This window comes from Pagrus pagrus (genome assembly GCF_965226575.1).
Source record: "Pagrus pagrus genome assembly, chromosome: 7".
Lineage (NCBI taxonomy): Eukaryota > Metazoa > Chordata > Actinopteri > Spariformes > Sparidae > Pagrus > Pagrus pagrus.
In genome coordinates this window covers 22,074,059-22,099,040 of record NC_140191.1, presented here as the reverse complement: position 1 = coordinate 22,099,040, position 24,982 = coordinate 22,074,059, and the positions used below count along the sequence as shown (strand labels likewise).

The 24,982-nt window shown below is 39.1% G+C and overlaps 1 protein-coding gene across 1 annotated transcript; it reads right to left on the bottom strand.

Annotated features, from left to right (window-relative positions):
* Window positions 1-7,465: 7,465 nt before the first annotated feature.
* On the bottom strand, window positions 7,466-24,982 carry ddc (dopa decarboxylase). The gene is made up of 14 exons (XM_084356966.1): window positions 24,894-24,982; window positions 23,468-23,675; window positions 21,111-21,224; window positions 20,885-21,004; window positions 18,867-19,001; window positions 17,497-17,640; window positions 16,982-17,048; window positions 16,391-16,485; window positions 14,927-14,994; window positions 13,756-13,832; window positions 12,576-12,595; window positions 12,363-12,461; window positions 9,709-9,810; window positions 7,466-9,068 (listed from the first exon to the last, which is right to left on the bottom strand). Exons 2-14 carry the CDS (start codon window positions 23,666-23,668, stop codon window positions 8,868-8,870), a joined length of 1,443 nt encoding a protein of 480 aa, XP_084213092.1. The 5' UTR covers window positions 23,669-23,675; window positions 24,894-24,982; the 3' UTR covers window positions 7,466-8,867.

The window sequence follows — 24,982 nt, the reverse complement described above, 5'->3', positions numbered from 1 at the left end:
CTTCCCATCACTGTGGCTGTTTTACAAATCCAGTAGATTCCTTAACATTTCAGCATGTGGGTGGTCCTCTGGTATGTGGACTGTCTAAAAAGAAGGCACTGATGGGGCCAGTCAAAGTGAATTAGATGTCTGATTCAATGCTCAGTGAACGAAGATAAAGTATTTTTAGCTGCCTAAAGTGAGAACTGAAACCCACTGGTCCGAATGAACCGGAAAGACAGGGCGATGGGAATTAGATTTGCACTGAGAGGAAATAGAAGAAAGGCAGAGAGCTCCTATTCAACTTTATGTTTGAGGCCTCCTGGATACAGATTATATACCTATCCCCACTGCAGTATTGCTGAGGTTCTTCTACTAACCTGTCAAATACTGAGATGTTGCTGAATTGGACTTGATTTATATGGATAAACTGCTGCTGCTGCTGCTGCTCCAAGTAAAAATCCTGCAGGGCGAAGTAGAACAGCCATGTTGAATCATATTGTGTGCATCCTTGACTGTTTTTCCTTCCTCATAAAAATATTTGCAAAACTAATTTTCAGTACTATGTATTGAGTTGCTTGAATTCTCATGTACATGCGCTGGATACATACAAAATGGGACATGCTCACAAAAATGTTTTGTGGTCAAAAATTCCACAGAGCACCTTTAACTACGTGTGTGATCATAATAATGTGATCATTTCCAGCAAATATCTTTTTAAATACAATTTTTTTCTAATGACCATATCTGCGAAGTAGCTGACTATGTTTGTAAAACCGTCAACGTATTTGTTTTCCCTGAAATATCTGCCAGTTGCAACTAAAGCATATATTCATTGTCTTTGGTAAACATTAAGAAAAGCCAACACTGACTTGACATGTTCAGTTTTTCAATATCTAAAGTCTTCATTATCCTAACCAAACTGTAATCTCATCCTAACTTTAGTCAGTGTTTTCATTGACTAAGCTTATGCTTTGAATGACTTACTGAATGCCATTTAGTAGTAGCCTACAGTATATGAACTGGATTTTAGGAGGTATAGTTTGGACTTGGCTCAGTTTGCCTATCAGTAAAACCTAATGGTGAATTTTAATGAACAATGAAACTTGAGAAGACCTTGCTCCTTTTTGTTCATTGTGAATTTTTACTTCTAACTTATCTTAAAACACTGAATGAACTTTGAGCCCTGCGTTATGCAGCATAGAACCGTGAGCCTTCTGTGTCATTACACCTTTTTAAATAAGTTGCAACCATTGGTGGAAAAATATATAAAAAGGGCACCAGCTGCAAAAACAGTGTCAGCTGGAAGGTTGAATAAATGTGTCCAACATGTTTTCTCACATGTTAGTTAAAAACCTATTTGCTTCAGCGAAAGGACTGAGAAACATCCTGAGATATAATACAGTGATATAAGATCCATGTTAAACAATGATAAAACATCATCCTGAGGAACTAGTTTTGAGTGAAAGCACTGACGTGATTGGAAAGTCCTAAGAATCAGACACAGATGCGGAGATGTGAAGACAGGATTAGTCTCCTGTGGGATTTCTGCTTATTTTGTTATTTCCTAAATAATTAAAACTATAAAAAAAAGTGTTTTATCTGCTCAATTAGACCACACCCAGTGCAGAAAAATAAAAATAATTTCCACTTTTCAAAAAAACTGCCTGAGGAGAGGCCTTCTGTGAAAGACGTCTCATGTTGCAGTAGCTCATAACATGAAGACTGTAGTTGGTCCTCTGAGATTTTGAAAGCTTCCCAGAGAACTTTTCGCTAATTGTATGTGTGCTTAATTCTGTGCTTTCAAAATGCACTATACATCCCCATGAATCTCTGCCGCAGCACAGGGAGGAAATGTTGTGGCCATGTTGTGGCCAGATCAATTAGAGTACAGACGCACTTCAAGTCTATAGAATGACCCAGGGCTTCATAATTCAGATATCTCAATTTGAGCAATGGTTGATAATGGGGTTTGCTCTTTGTTCTCCCATTTCACTCTCAATTGATTTCTTGCTCCTGTCTTGTTTGCTTTCTTTCTGACTCATCCTCAGCAATTGCAATCCTTTACTGCACAGGTCATCTCTTATGTACATAATCTCCCTCCCAATCACAATAAAAAAGCAATCTAATATGTTTGATGTCTTCTGTAATTATTTTATAGCACATGGTAATTGACCCTGTTCTGTGGCTATACTATTGGAATGCATACTGTAATTCAGTGTCATGAGGCAACTATCGAACCTGCTGCAGTGTTATCAAAAGTAAGATACTTGTGCAGTGTTGACCCAGGTCACAGTATAGAAGAAAAACATGTTTGAATCCTGTCATGGTTTGTGTTTTGTCATTTTCTGTTTTATTTTGTAAATTATATCCTTATGTGCTATGTGTAACTTTCCACTTCCTGTCTTTGTCTGTTTTCTCACCCTTTGAGAAGGGTGCAAAAGGCTTTGCATGCTTGACCAAATCAGGCTGCACCCACCGGCAACCATGCACATACTCACTGGCTGCACCTTATTGGAGGAAAGCCAGTCATGGGCCGTGTGCGCTGAGGTGTCATTGTGGCTAATATGGAAACTTTCTCTGATATTACAAAAATAACTTGCAAGTAAAATGTGTTTTTGAGGACATTTCAGGTGAGAAATAAGCCATGCAGTTGCTAAATCTGGCCTCACTTTAACATCAAGATTTGCCTAAAATAGCCAGAATTCAACTTAATGCCAATTAGGAGCGAGAAAAGCATGAAAATGACGGATCCTGTGGACACCTTCACTCTTCGTTCTCCCCTCCGTTCTCTGTTTTCTTTTACTGTTTTGTTTAGTTTTTGCACTTGTAGATTATTGTTTTGATTACCTGCCTTTTGCTTTAAGGACTTTCCTTTGCGTGCATTTTTTGTTTGCTTTTTGGATTTTGGACTTTGAAATCAGCTCATCATTAAAGTTCAACTTTTGTTGTTCAAACTGCCAGCCTCTGTGTCTGCGTTGGGTTTTTTGTTTTTTATTCTGACATCAAGTTTTAACATGGTATGTCAGTTTTCAAGCTCTTAATGTTGCATCAGATATGCGTACATGCGTTGTACACACACCACACATACTGAAGCATTCAAAATGAGCCCATCAAGTCTCTAATGTATGAGTTTCTAATGTGTGGGCTTGTGCACTTTAAACCCAGTCCCCATTCCATTTCACTTCACCCTCCCTCCGCCGCATCCCCACCTCAAACCCAACTCAACAGGGCATACTCCCTCTGGTAGCTTCTGTGGAGAATTGTCTTTATGGTACTGACGTTGCCTCTACATCATATAGAAAACACTCTCCTCCACCAATGATGCTACAGCGATACATCCTCAGGAAACATGTAACACAACCCCATGGTTCATGCATACTAAAGCTGTGAAATAACATTTATCACACTACTATTGAATTATCAAAAAGGAAACACTTATCCTAATAGAATTATAAGTCTTAGTGTTAACAGAAATCTGTGCACAGTTCAACACAAGGCATTAAATGTTGTCCATGTAACGTGATCTCGGGGGTCTCAAGTCTAGTTGTGACTTCAGATTCACTTATGTGCTGATGGCTGCTAGATTGTAATGTTTTCCCATCTGATGCCTCCCAAGTGAGAACATCTCTGTGGCGAGCATCCAACCAATAATCTCAAACGATGGATGTTTGGAGGCTGCCAAGTATATTGTGCGGTAAACAGTGGAGCTGACATCATGTGTTGGGCTGGACTATAACACTGGAACCTCATGCATCATCCTGCTTTGTGTCAGGATTTTAACTTTTTTGTCCAAATTCAAACTTTGAAAAATTAGACTGTCTAAATATTTAATGATTGCAATACAGCTGCACTGTGCTCTTCATTCAGACACACACAGGGCAAAGGTTAAAAGGAATTTATTTAGGTTGCTCAGGCTCAGGCTGGTGTCACAGCAGACTGTTTAGCTGGGGCTCACGGTACTGGGAGGCCGAGGCTTAGGTGGATCCACAGAAGGATTTTGGCTGGTGGCTTGCAGCTGGAGCTCAGAGAGTGCACAGGCTCTGGGGATGATGGGGAGATACAAAAATTAGCCACAAGAGTAAACAAAGCAACACAAGAGCTACTAAAGAAGTAGCATGAGTTGCCATAAATACCACAGAGGCGAGTGGAAACAATCTGGTAGCGAGTGGAGAGAAGTATTTAAGCTGCCGCTGATGATTAGATGGACCACAGAGGAAACAAAAGACAAAGCATGAAGCACAGAAAAACACTACACATAAAGTCCATAATCATCACAATATAAGTTCAGTGAGCCTAAAGCTGAAAAAAGGTATGAAGCTTGGCAGAACTGAGGGGAAACTGAGTGATAATGTACTGCATGCAGGTGCACAACATAAAATTATCACTATTAATTATTTCTAGTGTCTTTGTGGACCCTCCTCACATCAGGGCCCTGTATACTTAGTTTCCTTTTCCCTCTGGCCGAGAGCTGGGGTCAAGTAACTCAGTGATTCGACAGCCACATACAGAGGCAGGTCAACATTGTCTGACAGTGTTAGTGGATGTAGAGATAGTAAAATTATTAAGGACAATGCTTACATGCAGCCTACCTCACTACATAGGCTTACTTCAAAACTTGACACTCCTTCTCTTCCTGCAAATAAAAAAAGTATCTATTTTGTGAAGTCATGTGTAGGCTACCGGTCTTTCATTGTAGGTTTACAGTGTGGTGAGCCTCAATGTTGATGTGTGTACATACTATCAAAAGCTGACTTGCTGAACTGAGAGGTTCACACACAGCCAAGACAGTAGTGCTCCACCCCTGAGCACAAATATTTGACAGCAACTGACTAAATCTTTGCTCAAGAAGGTAATTTCCAGCAGTTACACAGCACCGAAAGTGTATCTGCCTTCAACTGTTCTTCTAGGCAGGTACTTTATTCTACTATACACAGTGAAGTCTATGCTCAATTCACAAGTATAGTGACCTTGTCTTTACATAGTACACTGCAGTGTATTTGACCCAAAGACATACTGGCCATGCAAAGGGCAGGTCATGCATTAGTGCATATCCGCTGGTATCAGTATCAGCAGCATATTTTGGGATGTGGGTCATTCACTGACAACTGTGCGGCTGCCAGTAGATGAAGTCTTGACAGCCTATGTCATGGCAGCATGTGGTGCCTCCACATGCTGCCATGACATAGGCTGTCAAGAGGTGACCTCTTGTGGGAAATCTGAGCAACTGCAACAGTACCTTAAGTGTCCCTTAAAATACATTTGTGTGGCAGTTGTATTTTTTCAACACCAATAATACATAACGACACTGCACAATATATTGCACAAATGTGAGTAGTTTTACTAAAATTAGAGTCATTCCTGATTAACGACTCATTAATAACTAATTACTTAGTCATTACTTACTATTTTAGTGCCCCCACAAGTAACATGGCACATCACACTGAGTAGTTGCTAAGTAGTCCCTGCATTACTTCATGATTATGACCTCCTGAGATTTTAACCAGGAAGTCACACTTATTTCCTAAATAACAAACCAAACTGCAGGATTCTCAAAAAGCATTTTAATCATTGTATTTACAAAGTGTCTCAACATCTAGAATAATGGTCTAGAAGTAAATTGGGACTCGTAAGGAAATGTAAAAGAGTGAAAAATGAAGCAATCCAACAAACCTAGTGGCATGCCACATTAGCAGAGTCTCATGTAGGATTTAGCATTAGCTTTGGCATGTTTGCTGTTAGCAGAAACTGCTTGTTGCATATGCATGGATACACTTCATTAGCCCTCAAAAGTATATTAATTAATTGTCTGTTCTCTGTAACTCATCATCATCTACTATAAAGTCACAGTTATTCAGGAACTGGTCATGAATAATTCATTAATTATAAGGACATTCTTAATTTGTTCCTCACTTGTTCTGCAGCACTCATATTTTCTTGTACCGTAATGTAAAGCATTGCCTATACCACTGGGATTCTATCGTGTACTGGTATTGAGTGCTTTGCACTACATTGTATGAATAAAATGAGACCAAATAGCTCAAATAAATTTTTAATTACAGTTGGTCGGTCAATAGTAATTCTGAAAGCATCTGGGGGCTCAGTATCAGTAATGGTCAGTAATGGTCAGTAATGGCGACGCCATCAAAAGCATCCCATATTAACAAAGATGTCTGAGTACGTGTGACGATGTTTCCAGTCATCTCAGTCAATACCAAACAAGCAGCCTGGCTTTATCCAGCTAGTTGCTTCTCTTAATTTTCAATCCACTAAAAAATTGTCAGGATTAAGAAGACTAATCTACCTTGACATGTCTCTTCTAGAATACAGTTATATTGTTGGACTGATCTCTGATATTATGTTGTCTTTAAAAATCAGAAGACATTTACATATTATTATTAACATTATATTATATTGTTTCTATTATCATTTATTCTTTATATTACAAATTTACAATAAATGGTGTACGTTGTTTAAATCTTATCATTACTTTTACATGAAGTCTTTGACTAACATGCCATGTTTTTTCAGTGTTGAGCTTAGCGTTGAGTACTGCAGTACTCAAATCCTGCATTACAAATTTTGCTTGTTTTTTCACGCAGCTAAAAGCTTACATAGCGTAGCTACATTCAGCACAATATCCAACAAATGTATTAGGATAATGATAACTAATGTAATAGAAGTCTAATTCATGAATAATAGGCAAAAATATACAAAAACAGACAAGTGTTGCCTCTACATACAGTAGCATCTGTCCCTCTGTGTGCATTTAACTGGCATGTAGTAGAAGTGAAATGAAAGCACATATCTTATTCATACTCAGCTTATACAGGTCAAGTACACCACGGCAAGTACTTGAACTGTAGGACCTCTGTAATAACACTGTTATGTCCCATGTGTCCCATCATCCTAGCTTACAGTTTAGTCTGAACAGACTCAACCAGCTGTGTGATTGTAATTTTTTACAGATCACACAAAGTACTCTGTAGCCTGTCTACAACTATTGTTGTATTGTAAAGTCGCCTGCAGAATGATCTTTATTTAACCTTTAAGCAAGTGAATGAGCAAGCCAATGCTAATGCTAGTAAAGGGCTAGGAATTAACCTCTAATACTGAATCCTCATCTGTATTTATAGAACATAGGCCTTTGTCCTCAGGGATTACATTGCTCAGAGGAGGCGCAGCATGTTGGATGGTTGTGTGTGTGTGTGTGTGTGTGTGTGTGTGTGTGTGTGTGTGTGTGCCTGTCATCTTTAATTGAGTACACTGCAGGAGAGGGACACCAGGACTCAATCGGGCATTTGGACAACTCTTTCAGTAATATACTTACTTATAAACAAGACCTCCTGTTGCATCCAACAGCTTGTCAAAGATTTTTTTCAATGTGAAATATTCAAATATTATCTTTGTGACCCTGATATATTTGAAACCTTTAATGAGATTTAAAAAAGGAAATAAAACACTGTGCAGACTAGAGTAGATTTTATTGAAATAAACCCATACCATTGCATGCAGCACACAGCCAAGCCAAAGATAAAAACATCTTGATAAGCCAACTTTGACATGATCATTTGAATAACAACGAGGTTTTGTGATGGTACACAACAGATTTACATTTCTCCTGGCAGACAAATGTGAGGGCTCAGCAAATTACAAACGATAGCAACAAGATAAACTGTGGATGTGGACAACAGGAAGGATACTGGTCTTGTTTTAATTACATTTGTTCATCACGAGAATTTGTCTGAGATCTTAAAACATATATGATGAGACAGTAATGTGGTTCTGATATTACTGGGTCCATAGGCACAAAATCACTGTGAATGTTCAATGAATTGTCCATTTATACAAATGAAATCATGTTTCTATTCTTTTAACTCTACCTTTGTATCATTTATTTTGGTCTGAACACAGAAAGATACAACACAGTGTAGGGTGATTATGTTAAATGTGACACAAATAAATTCCCTGTTAATCTAATGATTGGGAATAAGAAACAAATATGCATCCTGTGTACCCCGAAACTCACATAAAGTCATTCTCATCTTAGTGGAAGAGTGATTGTCTCGTGCTACAGTTTTGGGGAATACTGACCATCTGTGCAAAAGACACTATACGATTAATAAAAGTCTGGTAAAAAAAGAAAGCAACGATGATAGGCAATTGTCTTTCAGTATATATTTGACTTATCAAGTTTTGCTAATGAGGTCAGAAATAAATTAATGCACTTATAAAAGGGGTTTAACCTAACTTTTTTTTTGCCTCACAAGCTCTATGAAGCTCTCAATACAATATATAGCCAAACTATAAATTTATCTTTCTCAACCCATTAATTTCCTTTAATTAAAGCCTCTCACTAAACATACACATAAAAAGCTTTTTCTGTATGAGCGCCTACAGAAAATTGCAGACACACACACACACACACACACACACACAATGTGCAATACATTCATTGTGGAACTCGGAGAATTCTACCCAAACAACAGTTTACACAGAGAAGACACAGAAGCGGCATAGGCAGGTCTGCATGGGGAGGAGTGCATTATGATGAGGACAATAACATACTCATTAAACAGTGAGAGATATAAGCTAAGCCAATGGAGGGAGAAGTTGCAGATAGAAAATGCAATTGGAACCTGCCTTCTTTATCTCTTATGCACATTTCATCAATGCAAACGTTGTTTTCATTGCAAAATGAAAAAACAACAAAATAATGACCACTGCTTACTAGACTGAATAAAATGGCTGCAGACAGAAACACACCTGATCACTAAGTGAGCTGCTAAATCATTGTTCATTCCCTTTATGACATTTTACATCTGCAACATGAAGCTTTTTTTTCTCCTAACTTTGGTCCTCATTTCGGCATCAGAGTGGCCTTTTGGTCAATGATTGGGCTCCTGCAATAGCTCAAAGGTCAGCTGCGTGATGTGGCGCCATGCTTGTTGGATGTGACGTGACTCTGTAGTGCGAGCGCAGATGGCGAAGCGCAGGACGAAGCGGCCGGAGAGCTGGCAAGGCACGAGGTGGATCTCTCTGCTGTTGGTTATCCTTTTCAGCAAGTCCTGGTTCAGCTCATTGGAGCCCTGAGAGGAAAGTAGAAAGGAAGCTCGAGTTGTTTACAACAGCCAGACTTTAACTGGGTTAAACTATTGCTCATGTTGCATTTTATACTGTTTGCTCACTGCCTAAGGGAGCTTTATATTCACTCAGACCTACATTGTTACCTGTGTTCAGCAATGTGCAGATTGTTATATTGTAGTCATACCAAAACCTCATTTAGATGAAAGGCTGATGACTCACACTGTCCATTTTTCCATATATCACATCACATGCAGAAACAAGCTACAATGCAAACTTTAACTGCCACTTCATAACTCACCTGGATTTTTACAGTATGTGGCCCTTCAACCACTTAAACAACATAAGCACTATGTGTAAGAAAAAAAAACTGAACAAGTTTCATACAGAAATGTGTCACCTCCTGATACACCATATTCAACATAATTAGTGTAACTTATAGACCTCAGCTCTCCTCTGCCAATGAAAGCAAGAATTGAGCAGATAGAGGAGGGAAGATTCTTTTTTAAAAGTTTACATGGACATCCTGTCTCAGATCTGTATATACAACTCAACTGTGATCTTCCTACAGGGTGAGGGAATTTAACAAAGGACCATAGTGGCTTGTTCAACTTATAGTAGTTCTATAATGTTGCATGTTGTTACCTTCAGCCTGAAGCAGACCAGTCCCATGATGACCTCGGCACAGATCTCAAACCTCTTGTCTGCTCGCACCAGACTCTCGAACTCCTTGGCCAGGCCCACTTGCTGTAACAAGGAGACATACTGTATATTATAAATGTACTTTGACTCGTGCACTGTTGCATGAAAATGTATCCGATGATATACTGTGTGTGTACTGTAGATAATAGTACACATGCATTGCTCTCGATACTCAGTCTGCAGAGATCTTCAGTCTAATGTTAACTCATTGGGTTAAACTGCATTTATCACATAAGTTAAAGGGCAAAGGTCACAGTTGATAAGTATAGTAATTTATATACGGTGTAGCAGAGCAATTAGTCTCATGTAAGCAACCATGCTAAAGGTTGTAATTTCTATCATTTTCACTAGATGGCAGTGCTGGATCATTACATGTGCACAGCACCATGCTTTCAGCCAGTCAAATAAGAGGACAGGAGTGTAGCACATTACTGTGGACTAAATGTCACGTTTTGAAATTATTGATAACCAAATGCATTTGATTAAAACAGTATGTTAAGGCATAGTGCACACCATAGTACAACTGCTCACTCAAAGCAGCTCTCCATCACCATGAAATGGTCTGTATCAAACTCTGATCTCAGGAAATGTCATGAATAATTTTCAAATGTTACTGTATGATCAAACATGCCCCTCCAACATGATCAAGGAGCCCACTGAGACAATGAATGCATCACTGCATCTAATCACAATTACATGGACAAACATCAACTCCTCTTTTCTTGCCTGAAGACTGACCAACTGTTGGTTTCCTCATTCCCAGCCACTAATTCACCATTGCTCACAGGTCTTTACAAGCTTATATACTGTAATTGTCTCTTTTTCTGCTGTGATAATCACTGTATGCTAGGTTGGACTCATTAAAATGCCTTATTTTATAACTTCTTTTGCTCATGGGGGGATATTTCATTAGTGTTTGTCAAGACAAAAAAGACCAAGTTGAATTAAATGTGTTTTTCTTCATCACAGATGCTGTATATCCATTTGAACATGCTGTCTGACTCTCGCTACAAAGGACCACAAACACAGCTCAAACTGTTCTGTCTAATCTAGAGGACGGATGTACAGAAGAGTAGTGTGTCACGGGTTATGGCTGCAGGGATCAATTCTGCTTCTGCTTCATTTAAAATGGAGAGTAAACACAAAACAGGCTCATTTGATTGACAGAGCAGACTGGAGGCAGGAAGATGAACATGAGAAAGAGAGCAAGCACGCAGGGCAGACGCACAGAGAAGAAACAGCGAATGGAAAAGGGGTGAGAAATGAGGAGGAGAAACGTAGATAAATGTTGCTATAAACAGGATACAGACCAGATATGTTTGATTGACAGGATATGCTGATGGAGGCAGAGATGAGGGCATTGGAGGGACTTTAGTGGTAAGGAGGATTAGGGGTGAGGCGTGGGAGGGAGGAAGGGGATGGCATTTACCATAAAGAGCAGGCATATGTGATTGTCAGAAGTTTTCAGGCATGATTGAGACACAGTGAGGGTTTGGATTGAGTAAATAACGCTAGAGGATTACTACACTGATATAAGCAAAAACAAATAACTGGTTTTTAACTGCTGTCACACATTTTGTGGAATAGTTCTGCTTTTTTCAACTAAACTGCGAACATTAAACCAACACCTCACTCTACCTTTTTTAACACAAAATGAAACACTATGATTATACTGTTCTATGAATTTAACTTGATCTTGTAATGCTTTAATAAAAAACGTTGCAGGCATACAAAAGCCACTCAGTACCATTTAACAGTGGAGAGAAATAAATAAATACCAGTGGTGGAAAGCAAGTACGTTTTAAGTAAGTACTTAAGTACAATTTTGAGATACATGTATTCTACTTGATATTTTTTCCATTTTATGAGACTACTTCACTACATGTCGGAGGGAAATATTGTACTTTTTATCAAGAGCTTGACCAATACTGGGGGCCAATACCGATATTAAGGAGTAAAAAAAAATCCTGATATGATATATCAGCTGTATTTTCAGCCCAGTCTCTCAAATGTGGTTATCAAACATGTGTGACAAAAATACATATGTAATGGTGGCAATATTTTACATTTTAATAACAAATTGTATACATGAAGCAGTACAGTAAATAATTAGAAATTACTCCAAACATCTTTTTTCTTCATTATGTTTTGCAAAAAAAATTTAGATGTTGGCAAATAACAGACAACATATAAGATACTGATGACTATCTTTTGAGATCTTTTTTTATCTTTTGTTAAATGTATTCTTGAAGATTAAAACAGTGTTTCCCAATCTCTTACAAAGATCAGTGTGTAGTTTTGGCCTCTTGTCATGTTTCAGGTGTCTGAGTTGTTAGTCATCTCTCCACGACAGAGACATTTCTCACATGAGACAACTCCTCACATGGTTTCATTAAAATTGTTATTTTTGTTCCATAGTACAACATTTAAAAACATATTTATCCCAAAATCAGTCTTCTTTCCTCTCCCATTACTCATCTCCAGAGCCCTCAAATTTATTCTGTAAAGATTGCTAATGTTGCCACTGGGCTTTAAGTGCAGAGATACACGTTGACTCAGAAAACTGAGCTGAGTGCACCATGTAGTCGCTCTCCTACCTTGCGTATATGAGCCTGCAGCCCGCTGAGCCCATACAGACGGAAGACGAACCACAACTTCAGTGAGCGAAATCTTCTTCCCAGCGGAATCTGCCAATGCTACAGGACAGAGCAGAGAGTGAGTAGGAGGGTGAGTATCACTCTGGAAGTTTGATGTTCGCTGGAATTATTCGATTTCTTGTGAGAAACTAAATAAGGAGTAATTGATCTTACCCTGTAATCTGTGACCAGCCCTGTTGAAAGAATTTCAGGAATTAGTTAAAAATGTGACATCAAATACTGATAGTGTGCAATATTAATTCTGCTTTCAAGCTATTTTAGAGTTGGTGTGCTTCAAAATGCCTGAGATTTTGCCAAATTCATCTAATTTGTAAAATATCACACAAAAACATAAACAATTTCACCTTCTTGTAAAACAAAACACTAACAGAGATTACAACTGAACATTATTAGCTTCAGAAAAGGACGTATTCTTAAGCTGCTGTATTTGGATTGTGTTCCAGTGTCCAGGTGCTGCCGTCATTGCACCCAGCCCCCTTTATCTCACTGATCACAGCCCTGTCAGTCCCAACACACCATTGGCTACAGATAGCTCATCTCTACAGAATGGAGGCCCCGTGTTAGCTGGTGCTAATAACCACTAATTAGATTGAAGAGTCCAGACTGAATGAGGGAAGGCTTTTGTAAGGTGCCTTAGTGTGGTGGGAGGTAGGTGCTCGTCTTTCTCTCTGGCTGCTCATCTGTCAGACAAATTACAGTCCTGGTCTGAGCCCATCTGCAGCAAGGAGCATGTCCGCCAGCACACACAGTGCTGGCGGACACATGAACACACAGACACTGAATATTATGGGATTTTTTTCAAATTAAGTCTGATTTTTTTCAAGGAGATACTATGATGCTGATGGTGTATTAATTAAATTAAGTCACAAATGCGGTTGATCAGCTTAACTTCAGGAGGTATTGAATTGTGAGAAGCCAACATTTACACACACACATGCACACACACAAACATTTGCGACAGAATGCGTTCCCCTAAAAACTTTCAAAACAAGTCTTAAGACTCAAAAATGTCCTCACTTTAGGTCTTATACTCATATTGGTCATCACTAGTACAGATACACACTCACACTCACACACACACACACACACACACACCTGTCAGGATGTCACACATTCAACTTCATGCCTGTGTTTATCTGGTTAAGGCTACACAGCACAGCATTTTAAGATGTCAGTGCAATGCTTCAGCAGTTATTGTTGAATCAGAAAGGTGTGCATTACGGCTCAGAAGACCCTTCCTCACAATGTGAACAGTAAACAAGGTCACAAGTGCTCATTGTTGTCATTATGATATTAGAGCTTGATTCAAATAATTGAAGTGAAATGACTCTACCTGACTCCTGGTTTTCATGCTTGAGGTAGAGCGGTTCGAACTTGAAGGCTCCAATAAGGTCCGCTCTCTTCTTCACCCTGTTGATAAGTATTGAGAAGAAAAATCATCATACCAAAAACCACTGAACACGTTGTAAAATGTACAGATTTAGAAATGATTTTAGCTTGATTATGGCCCTTTAATTCAGATTTCACACAATATTATATATTTGACATGCGTTGTTCTCTTAAGCTTCATTAATTATTTTGTTCCTGAATAATATACTGTATTTCTCCTGTGTAGTTAATTAAAGGTGCAATATGTAGGATTTGGCCACCTGTCGAATTCATACTCTAAACAACTGCAAATATTGCTGCTAACTGTCGCTAACATACAGCTAGCTGCTGTGAGTTGGTAAGCTAAGTTAACCGTGAAAATAAAAATTCTCACTTATCGCACCTTCATAGCAGCTACTGTACAAGGAACTTTCATTTTTTTGTATTCTGGGGGCCTCTGTGGACAAAAGAGCCACACCGCTTCCTCTTGTAAAGATCTTAATCTGGCTAGGTCGTGCATTTATTTTGGAAGTGAGTGAAAGAAAGACACAACTGATTTACAACAGTGTGTTTGCTACCAGTCTAGTACCCTCCCATGTGTTTATCATTTGACATGTATGCCGTTACATACTGTAATACACCATATGGTCAGTAATCTGTACTAGACCAGACAGTCAAACATATTCTGTAGTGTATTTTAATACTCATTATGGTTATAGATGTGCCAGGCAACTTAAACACAAAGATATCTCAATGGCAACAGGTATCATGTCAGCAGGGACAGACTGAGCCTGAGTCACATGCAAGGTTTGAAACACCTCCGTTTCCATCTTGTGCAAAGCACGTCTGGTTTTGTTTGCTGCTGACAGAAGAGGCAGATGGAAGGCGTGGTTCTATTTTTACTGTGCAAATGATTGAGGTGTAGATGGATATCAGGTCTGTGAAGACACTGACTGCTCATTGTTACTTTATGGGGACCATGAGTCACTCTGAGGTAAAAAATATTCAGGCTAATTAAAAAATACAGAAGGTGATTTTGTTAATGAGGTCTCTGTGTCGCACAGACACGACATTCTCTGTATCCACACTTATCATGTATTAACACAAAAATATAACGGAACAGTGCAACAACTTACCACATTGCAGAGCAGTCAAAGTTAACTAAAAGCCATTTGTGTGGGTTGAAGTTGAAGGAGTCTGCAAACTTAAAAAGAAACAAGAAAAAAAATGTAATTAAGCCACACTGTTTGATTCCACTGGAATGATTTAATTTAATATCAGCGGCTTTCTGAGGTTTGGGAGATATAATAAGTTGCCCAGAGCAAAATAAAATGTATTAATAAGTCATTAATTTCTAATATTTTTCATGTCATATTAGCAGAATTTGCAAAAAACACACACCGTCATACACCTGTATTTACCATTACTGTCACAGAGCCAACCTTTTCACCAACAGCATTATCTGGACTAAAGCAGGCACAATTTATTTGAAATGCAAAAGAGGAACATCGAGCCAACAGCTTGCAGGGCGCAAGGAAAATAACCCTTTCCTGTCAGGGTTTATTCAAAGAGAGGCAAACCTGTTCCTAATCTGTTCTCATCTTTTTGTTGGCTATCTTTTGTAATATCCTTTTCTCTACCTCCACAAATGCAATAACACAGCGAAGAGAGACAATGTGAGACAGACTCCTGGCTGACAGTTGCCACGCTGACTGATTCAAAGGGGGGCTGGTTGCCTGATTGCCCATCACTCATATCCTAGCAACCAACCCTCCAGCAGGGCCGCACACTCATCCCTAAAAGATTGGTGCACTCGTCCGGTAATATTCATTGATATTGTAATGTTTCAAAGTCATATACAGTACTATAACTACAATATGTAGAGTATAATCTACTAAATATTAAGTTTAAAAAAGTGTATTTATCCACTTCCTTAAAGAAACACTACATTTCAAATTCCTATTGCATTCAAAATACTAAAAAGAAATAAAATTTAAAGGAAATGGGATAAAACAACAGTTGGTCCTTTTACAGTCAAGCCTGATTTCTCTGTCTCCCCACCAACATTGTTTGAACTTGTGTGTCTAATAAACAGTGAAATATAAAGGTCTAACGCTGCCTCAGGAAATTACTCTGTCCTTATCTCTGCGTCTCTGCACAGCTTGGGGAGCAGCAGCTGCCTCGGCAGCCTCAAAAGGCAGATTGATGCGCCTGCACCGAACGCCGATTGTTCGGCCTGTTACTCACTCTTGCCCGCTTCCTCCTTGACATTAACGTTGTGCCATTTTCAAACAGAAATAAAGCAGCTGGACATAATCAGTATGCAGTGTTAGCGTTTCCTTTTGTAGATGTTTTGAGAGATATTTCACAACCAATTTAACAGCAGCAGGTGGATGCACACGCAAGTTTTTGACATAAATCCATAATACACAGGATGATCAAGGTTAAAATCCCGCCATGTCATTTGTCTTATGAGAATTCTTGGAGTGACCTATTCTTGAAAATGTTATCAAGAAGCTGAAACTCTGTTATCAAAACACTCTAACTAATTGTGTTATATTGTGCTGTATGAAAGTGAGTGTTGCATATTTTTTACACACCTCGACGCCATTCAACAAAGGCCTAAATTCAGGACAGATAAATGCACTCCCAGCATATGCTGCATCGATGTGCATCCACATATTTTCCTCATTACCTGGAAGAGACAAGAAACAGAGAGGTTATTAAAGGGTCACTCCACCAATTTTACAAATGCAAAAAGTAGTATAAAGCCGTTTGTGGCTCCAGAGGAAGCTGCAGGTAATCTGACAAATTGCCTCCAGTGAAGTGGCTAAATTGCATTTTTGGTAGTCTGGCCACCAGGTTATGAAAAACAGTCCACTGGTCTAGCATTCTATCCTATAAAACAGTTAAAAAACAAATGATCAAAATCAATATAGTAGAACCAAAGACATCAGCTTTTTATTCCACAGTTCTTTTTCACATTTGCAGTTGTACTCCCCAAGACCTTTAATGTGTAACATTGGTGAAGTTACCCTTTAACATTTGTAAAAGAATGACTTATGTCAATCTAAATTTAATTGTTTGTTACACATTCTCAACATTAAGAGTTTCTACATACACCCGGACTTTCACTTTCCCCTCTACAAACACAAAATACTGAATGTATGCCGCTGCGACAGTTGACTCACACAAGGGCCCCAACTCGGTGATGTGATCGAAAGCACATGATGGAGTGGTGCCAAGAGTTGCACAGAACTGAAAGACACAAAGATACAAATCATAGCAGCTGCTGTATCATATTGTTTTGCAAAAGAGGACGAACATATCAAACACAGATCTAGATATCAGTTTTGATAAACACAGATGATTCAGAGACGGTAGAGCATCGCAGCCTTATTAACATCGTTCACTGATGGTGATCTGTAGGTCCACATGAGACAGGGATTATTGTCCTAAACCAGATAGGCATACATTAGGCTCAGCAGAAATGATGTTATCCTTCAACAGAAGCCTTGCTACAGGCAAATTGTATCACTGTGAGCGGTTGTGTAGATTGAGATGTTTGCATGTGTAGAAAAAGCAATCCAATGACAGACGTGTGTAATTCAATGTACAACAAAACAATATCTAATGTTACGGATGTTTATGCGTCTGTTTAGCCTTGTAATTGTTTGATGGTTAGATGTTTTTTGTCTTGTCTTACATAGAAAGGGATGAGTCCAGCTGCTTTGTCCTCCTCCACCATCTTCTTAAGCATGTCCCCTCTGACAGCGTAGCTGTTGTCTGTAGGAACCTTCCTCATCATCACTCCTCCAATGAGAGCAGCACGCTCTACTGAAGAATGAGCCTTAGGAAGAAAGAGATGCATCATTTGTGAGAAATGTAATGTAAACCAGTTGTTATATTAGAGTTGTATCACCTCACGTACTTGGTAAGAAGATAAACCTATTTTTTTTATTTCTGGCTACTGAATTTCATATTTTCATCTCTCTCTCTCTCTCTCTCTCTCTCTCTCTCTCTCTTTCTGTGTGTGTGTGTGTGTGTGTGTGTGTGTGATTGTTGATAAAATATGTTTATTTAAAAATCAGTTATGGCTCTGATGCAGCATGCAATCAGAAAAATAACTAGTAACTAAAGTACTTAAGTATAGTACTTTTGTAATGTACTTAGTTACACTTTTTTGCCTGGTGTTCACATGTTTGTTTGTCAATCATTCTTGTCCACTCTAGCATACTGTACTGTAGCTGTTATTGTTCTCACCTTGTCTGTCTGTCTGTTTGTCTGTCTGTCTGTCTGTCTGTCTGTCTGTCTGTTTGTCTGTGGACAGATTTTTGTGCCAAGCAAGATGCAGTCATGAAACTTAACAGGTGTGTTAAGATTTTTGAGATCCAAATGAAGGCTGAGTTTGATGGGTCTAGTCCAACCCATGAGTACTTAGTACTCATGTATTAATTTAGTACTCATCAATGACAACTGATCCCATTCTAATTTTGACATAAACCTGATTCATACCAACTTACAGCTTAAATGAGATGTTACTGATCATTTACCATATACTCCTCTCCAAAAATAAATGCGTATATGCTTTAGTTTGTACACCCGGACAAAAGAATGGTGTTCTTCAGTAGAAAAACAACAAACTGTTCTCTCTGTAAAGGTCTGTGTGGCCCTCAGGCAACTCCCTAACCCAATCACAAAGTCAGCCTGGTATTAAACCTGATCAGAGAGAGCTGCTGCCTGACTGACCCTCTGTCTCACTCAATCACTGGAAAACTAACGTCACTGCTGAGGTTACCTTTAATGATCTGAGCTCACATCGAAAGTTGTTGAGTGAGAGTCAACATATTTGCAGAAAGTTTTCAAATGTTGCGTCGTATTCTGTTTTATGACATTAGCTATTCGATAAGCTATGTATCAGTTGGTTTTAAAATGACTTAGTCATATCTGAAAATAGCACACAATAAAATTGTGTGTGTGAATTCAGAAATGTTGGTAAAATGAAAGGAATCAGTTATCTTAGCCTCTACATTAAACAGTAAATAAGTTAGACTGGAAAGTCTTGTTTGTGCTCACTTGCTCAGAGGTGTATGCCACCAGTTTGGAGAAGATTTCAGCCTCTGATAGTTCAGAGTTGGAGGCCTGGACCCGTCGGACTGCTTTACAGCGGGCAGCAAGCAAGGACATCAGGGTCGCCTCACTGGCTGTGCCCTGTTGGGAAATTAGAGGTGACATGTAAAGCAATGCAGATACACTGTTGTGGATTTTATGCCAAACTTAAATGTTATCAGTATTTACAAAGCAAAAATCAATTACATGGAGAACTGCGGGAAGCCCTGCACTATTTGGCAATGGGCTGTTGGTCTGTGCTGCAGGAACAGTGCTGCTGCAGCACAACTTGTTGGCTTATAAAGCTGCAGTTCAAAATGATCTCCTGAACACATTCATTGAAAAAGTAGTCACAACTGTCTGCTGTTGTCTGAATAGCAAACAAATGATATATCACAGCCACCAGGATTCTGGACTAATCCCAGCTATGATAAACAAAATAAAATATAATAATAATAATAATATATGAAATATAATAAAATGCATCCTCTCAGAAAGTAAAGTGTCCTGAATACAACTGGTGTCTTAGATTGCATGTTAAAACACTGCAAATTTGTACTAGAATATAGCCTGTAATGTGTGTATGCTATTGATGCATGCATACACTGAACATTTGGATATTCACTTTGAAGTGAACGCTGTGACACCTCCACATCCTCATTAGAAAAGGAAATCACTGTGTTTAGAAAATGTGTCGTGAGTCATCATCCAGCCAGCCTGATACAGTCTGAATTGTTTGAGGCTATGTAATGAACTGAAGCGTGGCTTCAGAGGTATCCGAGGGCATTAACACAAGAAAGTCAATGAAATGTTTAAATCATTCAATCAATAAGCACTGATCACTCAAGAAGGCCGATATTGGCTTTGTCATTTGTGTCAAAACAAATGCAAAGGCAGGGTAAAATTAAGCCTGACTTTACAAGGTTAGGCACCCACCGGATGAATCAACCTATCCATCAAATCACTTGTTGGGGCGCTAAATATAAAAGAGCAGTTTGAAACTGACAAAAATAAATAAATAAATAAATAAAATCCCCAAGCTCCCAAACCTGCCCAAGTGTACTTCCTGTCCTCTCCTTGCTTATAAAGAACCCTACGCTGGGTAACTCTTTAACGCTGGGTAACTCTTCAAGTAAAGTAAAGTAAACTGTGTATTTTTTTTGTCCCTTGTAATTTATTATACAAAGCCACTGCCTTGTTCTATCACTGAGATGTAATGGCTCACAAAAAAAAAAAGAAAATGGAAGGTCACCAGAGGGTCTTCCCATTTCCCTCTGGTTCTGCTGGTATAAGGTTTATAATGATAGACTGGCAATGTGCTTCATTGACACAACGCTCATTAGCCTGCTGCAGTGAGAAGCGCCCTATTCGTTGCCATAGTGAGCTGGTAAGCTGCACTTAAAAAGCAGAGTGGCAAGACAGAAACAAAAACATGAGCACACACACACACACACACACTCAGGTGGTCACAATAGAAGAGGCATGAAATGATCCGTCATCAGAGTGCACTCTCATGCTCCACCACTCACCATCCCACGAATACACACACATATAAATAGATAGCATCCTCTGCTGCTGCTACTGCCTTCCTGTCAATGGAACACTAAACTGATGCTTAGCCTTTTGCCACACGAAACAATCCCAGCACCATCATCTCTGTCTGCCGGTGGATGACATATTAAAAGGCAATTTCCTGGCAATTTTCAGCTGCTGTGACAAAGACGACAAATCAATAGCACACAAATTGCTGATGAATACAGGTTCCGGGCAGTTGTGAGTGCGTATGAACACCTTTATTTTCATGAAAGTCAAACTGTCAAGCAAGCTGGAGATTTCTTCCGGAAATTACGGAAATACAAGCCTAAACCGGAGCGGTTGGCTTGGCTTTACATGTTTGAAACAGTGGAAGAGTATAAATGTAAGCAGAAGTTGGTTTTACTCCTTGGACTGCCTGAAACATAGTACACAGGCATAAAAACACTAACCTGGATGACACCTCCTCCATGACCATGAGTCCCAGCTATAAAATGCTCAGGCAGATGCAGCATCTTCCCCAGCCAGTCTAACATCACTGTCTCCAGCTCTGTACAGGCCGGGCTGGCAGCCTGAAAACACAACCAAAATGCACACAAAATTTCAAATATTTGACTTAAATGGGCTTAAGATCAAAATTATGAGTCAGATACAGAGACACAACAAAGTGTTTGTTACCCAGGAGAATCCAATGCAGCCGATGGCTGTACACAGCATGTCGGCCAACATGGCAGGGTAAGAGGAAGCAGCTGGAAAGTAGGCATAGAAGTATGGGCTGTGCCAATGGGTGATCTGAAAGAATATAAAACATGCAAATACTGAGCTAATGTGAAAACAACACCAACCTTATGGGTTACCATAATACAGTTTTAGTACGTAGTGATAATTTGGAAGTAATGTGGAGTACTGCACACTCTCACACGCGACCACAGAGGGTGTTTTCACCGACCGGCATTTCTTCAGCCAGAAAAAAATTGAAGTTAAAGTACAAATAAAATAAATTGCTGTGCAATACAATACAATCATTGAATTCCCATTGGATGGTATTTCCAGTGTGGGTCATCAATTCAGATTACTGTGTACTCCCACTTTGGTCACAGAAGTGTTGGAGCGACACTGTGACACTTTTTTTATTTATCTGTAACTATTTATTTTTTCTCTTTGCTTTTATTGTCTTTTAGATGCAATTTGGACATATTGTTAATGTCTTAATGTCTTTGTTTTAATGCATTCCTAAGTCTTTGAATTGCCTTGTACAGTAGCTGAATGGTGCTATATAAATAAAGTTGCTTGCTTTGCCCTTAAAAGCACCTCTGCTGATAATTGACAGCCTGCTATAATACTATACGGTTACACTTTACTCTTGCAACACTTGATTAGACTTTCATCAACCAAGAAATGATTCACAAGTTTATGCCGCAAGGACTTGTGGGCCAGCATTATCCATTTTCCTTTCATAAAAAGATGGTCCACTGTAGGCTATGCTGAATTAGATTTTTATTTTTTTATTTTTAAAAAAGGAAGCAGTGAAGCACCTTTCCACAGCATTTACAGCTTTTATCATACCTGCCAATCAGATACTTAAAGGTCATTTCTGGGACTGCAGAGGGAAGCCAGTGCAAAGGTTGAACATGCCAACTCAATAAAGAAATGAGGCTTAAACCAAGGACCTTATTGCTGTAGGCCACAATGCTGTTACAATCATTAAAGCTTGACCGGAAGGCAGATACAGACAATGAAGTTAAAGGAGACATATTATGCTAATTTTCAGGTTCATCATTTTATTTTGGGTTACTACAGGAATAGGTTTACATGCTTTAATGCTAAAAAAAAACACATCTTTTTTTTTTCGTTCTGTCCAGTGCAGCAGCACTGCATTACCCTCTGTCTGAAACACTCTGTTTTACCCAGTCTGCTCTGACTGGTCAGCTCACACACGCCTGAGCCAGCTGCTTGAGCCATGGTCAGATCTGTCCTGTTCTCAGCTTCCACTTAGCTTTACTTCTACCGTGAATATAGGCATATACTATGCAAATGTTTCACATGATGCGTTTCAGGAGCAGTGGAGTTTTTTTTTCACTTTCAAGACTTTTTACATGCACAAGAACTTATCCAACACAATGAAAGAAAGGAAAAAAACAGAATGAGGATGGCAGGCAAGGCAAAAGGTAGAGAGGCAATTGCAGATACCATCGCTGAGCTGAGCAGGACAGGTGGACGACAGTGTGAGTGTGGCTGGCTGAGGATAAGCTCATGGGTTTAGCAAGCAAGCAGACAGGGTAGTGATCACGGAAGCACAAGGAAACACAATAAGTACAGGTAATGCAAACAACACAATGACTGACTGAATATGCTGTTTTAGAGTAACAGGGAGCAAGAGAATACAAACAAACAACGATCTGGCAATGAGTGGGTGGAGAACAGGAGTAGATATAGGGCCACTGTTGAGTTGATGGAAAGCAGATGTGCAAGCTGGGAAGGTGATCTGAATAAGCCATCGAAAGTGCTGAGAAATACATGGACCAACATCTTGTAAAAAAGTTCCTCTAATTCTTTTAGTAGCATGGACATACAGTAGGAGGAGAAGATTAGATGTACATTATGCAGTACTGGTAGAAATTACCTACAGATTACTTGGTTTGCAGTATAGATGTCCTTAAAGGCTTAGTATGGAATAATTCCACATTACTAGAAAAACTTTCATCTCAACAATTAAACATATATAACTATTGTCCTCTTAATTCTCTTTTATGTTATTTTAACCGTTCTGGGATGGGATGAAATAAAAAGTAGTTGCGGAGTATCCTTTTTACAAAGCTCATTGCATCATGGGACATCATGGGGGAAAAAAACTATTATCAGTAAAGCAAAAGTATCGTTGAGGTGAGCTTATGGACCTTACTTGGTACTTTGTTTTACTTTCCAAAATGACCTCAATAAATAATATGAATGACACTGTCAGAAAAGCACAAGAGAATCTGTGCATCTACAACATCATTGAGTGCATCAGCAAACCACCAAAAGTATGAGCTCACCCCTGGCATGATGACCCTCTCCACATCTTTCATAATCTCCTCATAAGTCTCAGGCTCTGCTGGAGCCTCAGCTGGGATCAAAGGACGGAGATACCCCGGTTCCAAATCTGGGTAGACTGGTCGCTGTTCTATGTTCTCCAGGTAGTCAGCCACATAGTCCACCATCTCCTTCCCTCTGCGCCGAAATTCTGCTGCGTCCATGGTACCACTGGAACACAGCGCAGAAACATTTCATTTCTCAAGCACCATGCTGTTGATATCAACTTCTCGTTGATTGATTTGAATCCCATTACAGAGTCAAACAGTGGACACACGTGCACATATGTACACATTCACACCCGTACTAGTTACACCTTTGATGTCAGTGATAGGAATTAATAAATCATTTTAGATTTAACAAGCCTTCTTGTGCCACATGAGGTCAATGATAATAAAATGATCGTAAATTAATTTCACCCTGGATGAACTTGCACTTCAACTGAAAATGTATACGCTAACAAGTATAAATTCACTTGCAGCTAATTTTAGATTGTAAAGAAACAGTGATGCAGTTTCTGTTAAAACAATGACACTTTTTTAAAATCAAAATCTGTACAATCAGTACACATCTCAGCACATGTCAGGTCTGGTTGCACTGCATGTTTTCTTCTTCATGGGGGAAATGACATGAGATTAGTCAGTTTGTTTTAATTCATTGTACTGACACTAGCTTAAAATAAAACGATGTAACATATGTGTGACTAATTAATAATTATACAACTGATGAAGATTAAACACACACTCGCATGCACACACACACACACACACACACACACACAGCCTAAGCCATGCTCCTTGACACAGTTTGTATAAGCTTGCACAATTTAAATGTATGTATGAGCCCTTGACCCTCTTACCAACACATTAAGCCAGTCTGATCGTAGCTTAGTTTACTTTCACTTCATGCACTGAGGTGAACAGGAAAGCTTGGTAGCAAAATGTATTTGCATGTCTAAAAAAAGAATCTCTTTGTATAAACCTCTGTTATCTATTCATTCTCTGATTATAACACAGTTTTCCAAACAGCTGTTTCATAAGCCTGTTTGAAACAGAGGCTCATCCAGCTCATTGAATAAGGGACATTTATGAGTAATATTAATGAGCCAATTTATCATCTGCAAATCAGGAACATGCCAAACATTAAGAATAAAGCAGTCGTACAACATAGTAGTAGCCAAAAGCTTTAGATAACATGATTGACATGCTGCCAATTCAAATGGCACAACAGCATGAACATTGCCCCCTGCTTTACAGTGCCTTATCATTCAACAAGTGTTTCAGTCTGCACGTCTCTTTCCCTTGCTGAGAAGCAGAGCCCTTGTCCTTATCCTTATCTTAAATAGGATTACAAATGTTTGTGTGAATGTGCGTGTGTGTGCATACTTACGTTTTCAGGTGTAAGCTTCAGCAGTGGTGTTTGGATGGTGGTCCCTCTCCTCTCCTTTAGTGTTCGCAAACAGATAGCCAGACAGACAG

Coding starts and splice junctions, on each gene's coding strand:
- ddc (XM_084356966.1), bottom strand. CDS start 23,668: ATGGACGCAGCAGAATTTCGGCGCAGAGGGAAGGAGATGGTGGACTAT. Junction 17,049..17,496: donor CTGGACTCATCCCTTTCTAT/GTAAGACAAGAC, acceptor TGTGTCTTTCAG/TTCTGTGCAACTCTTGGCAC. Junction 9,069..9,708: donor TGGTCTGCTTCAGGCTGAAG/GTAACAACATGC, acceptor CTTTCCTCTCAG/GGCTCCAATGAGCTGAACCA.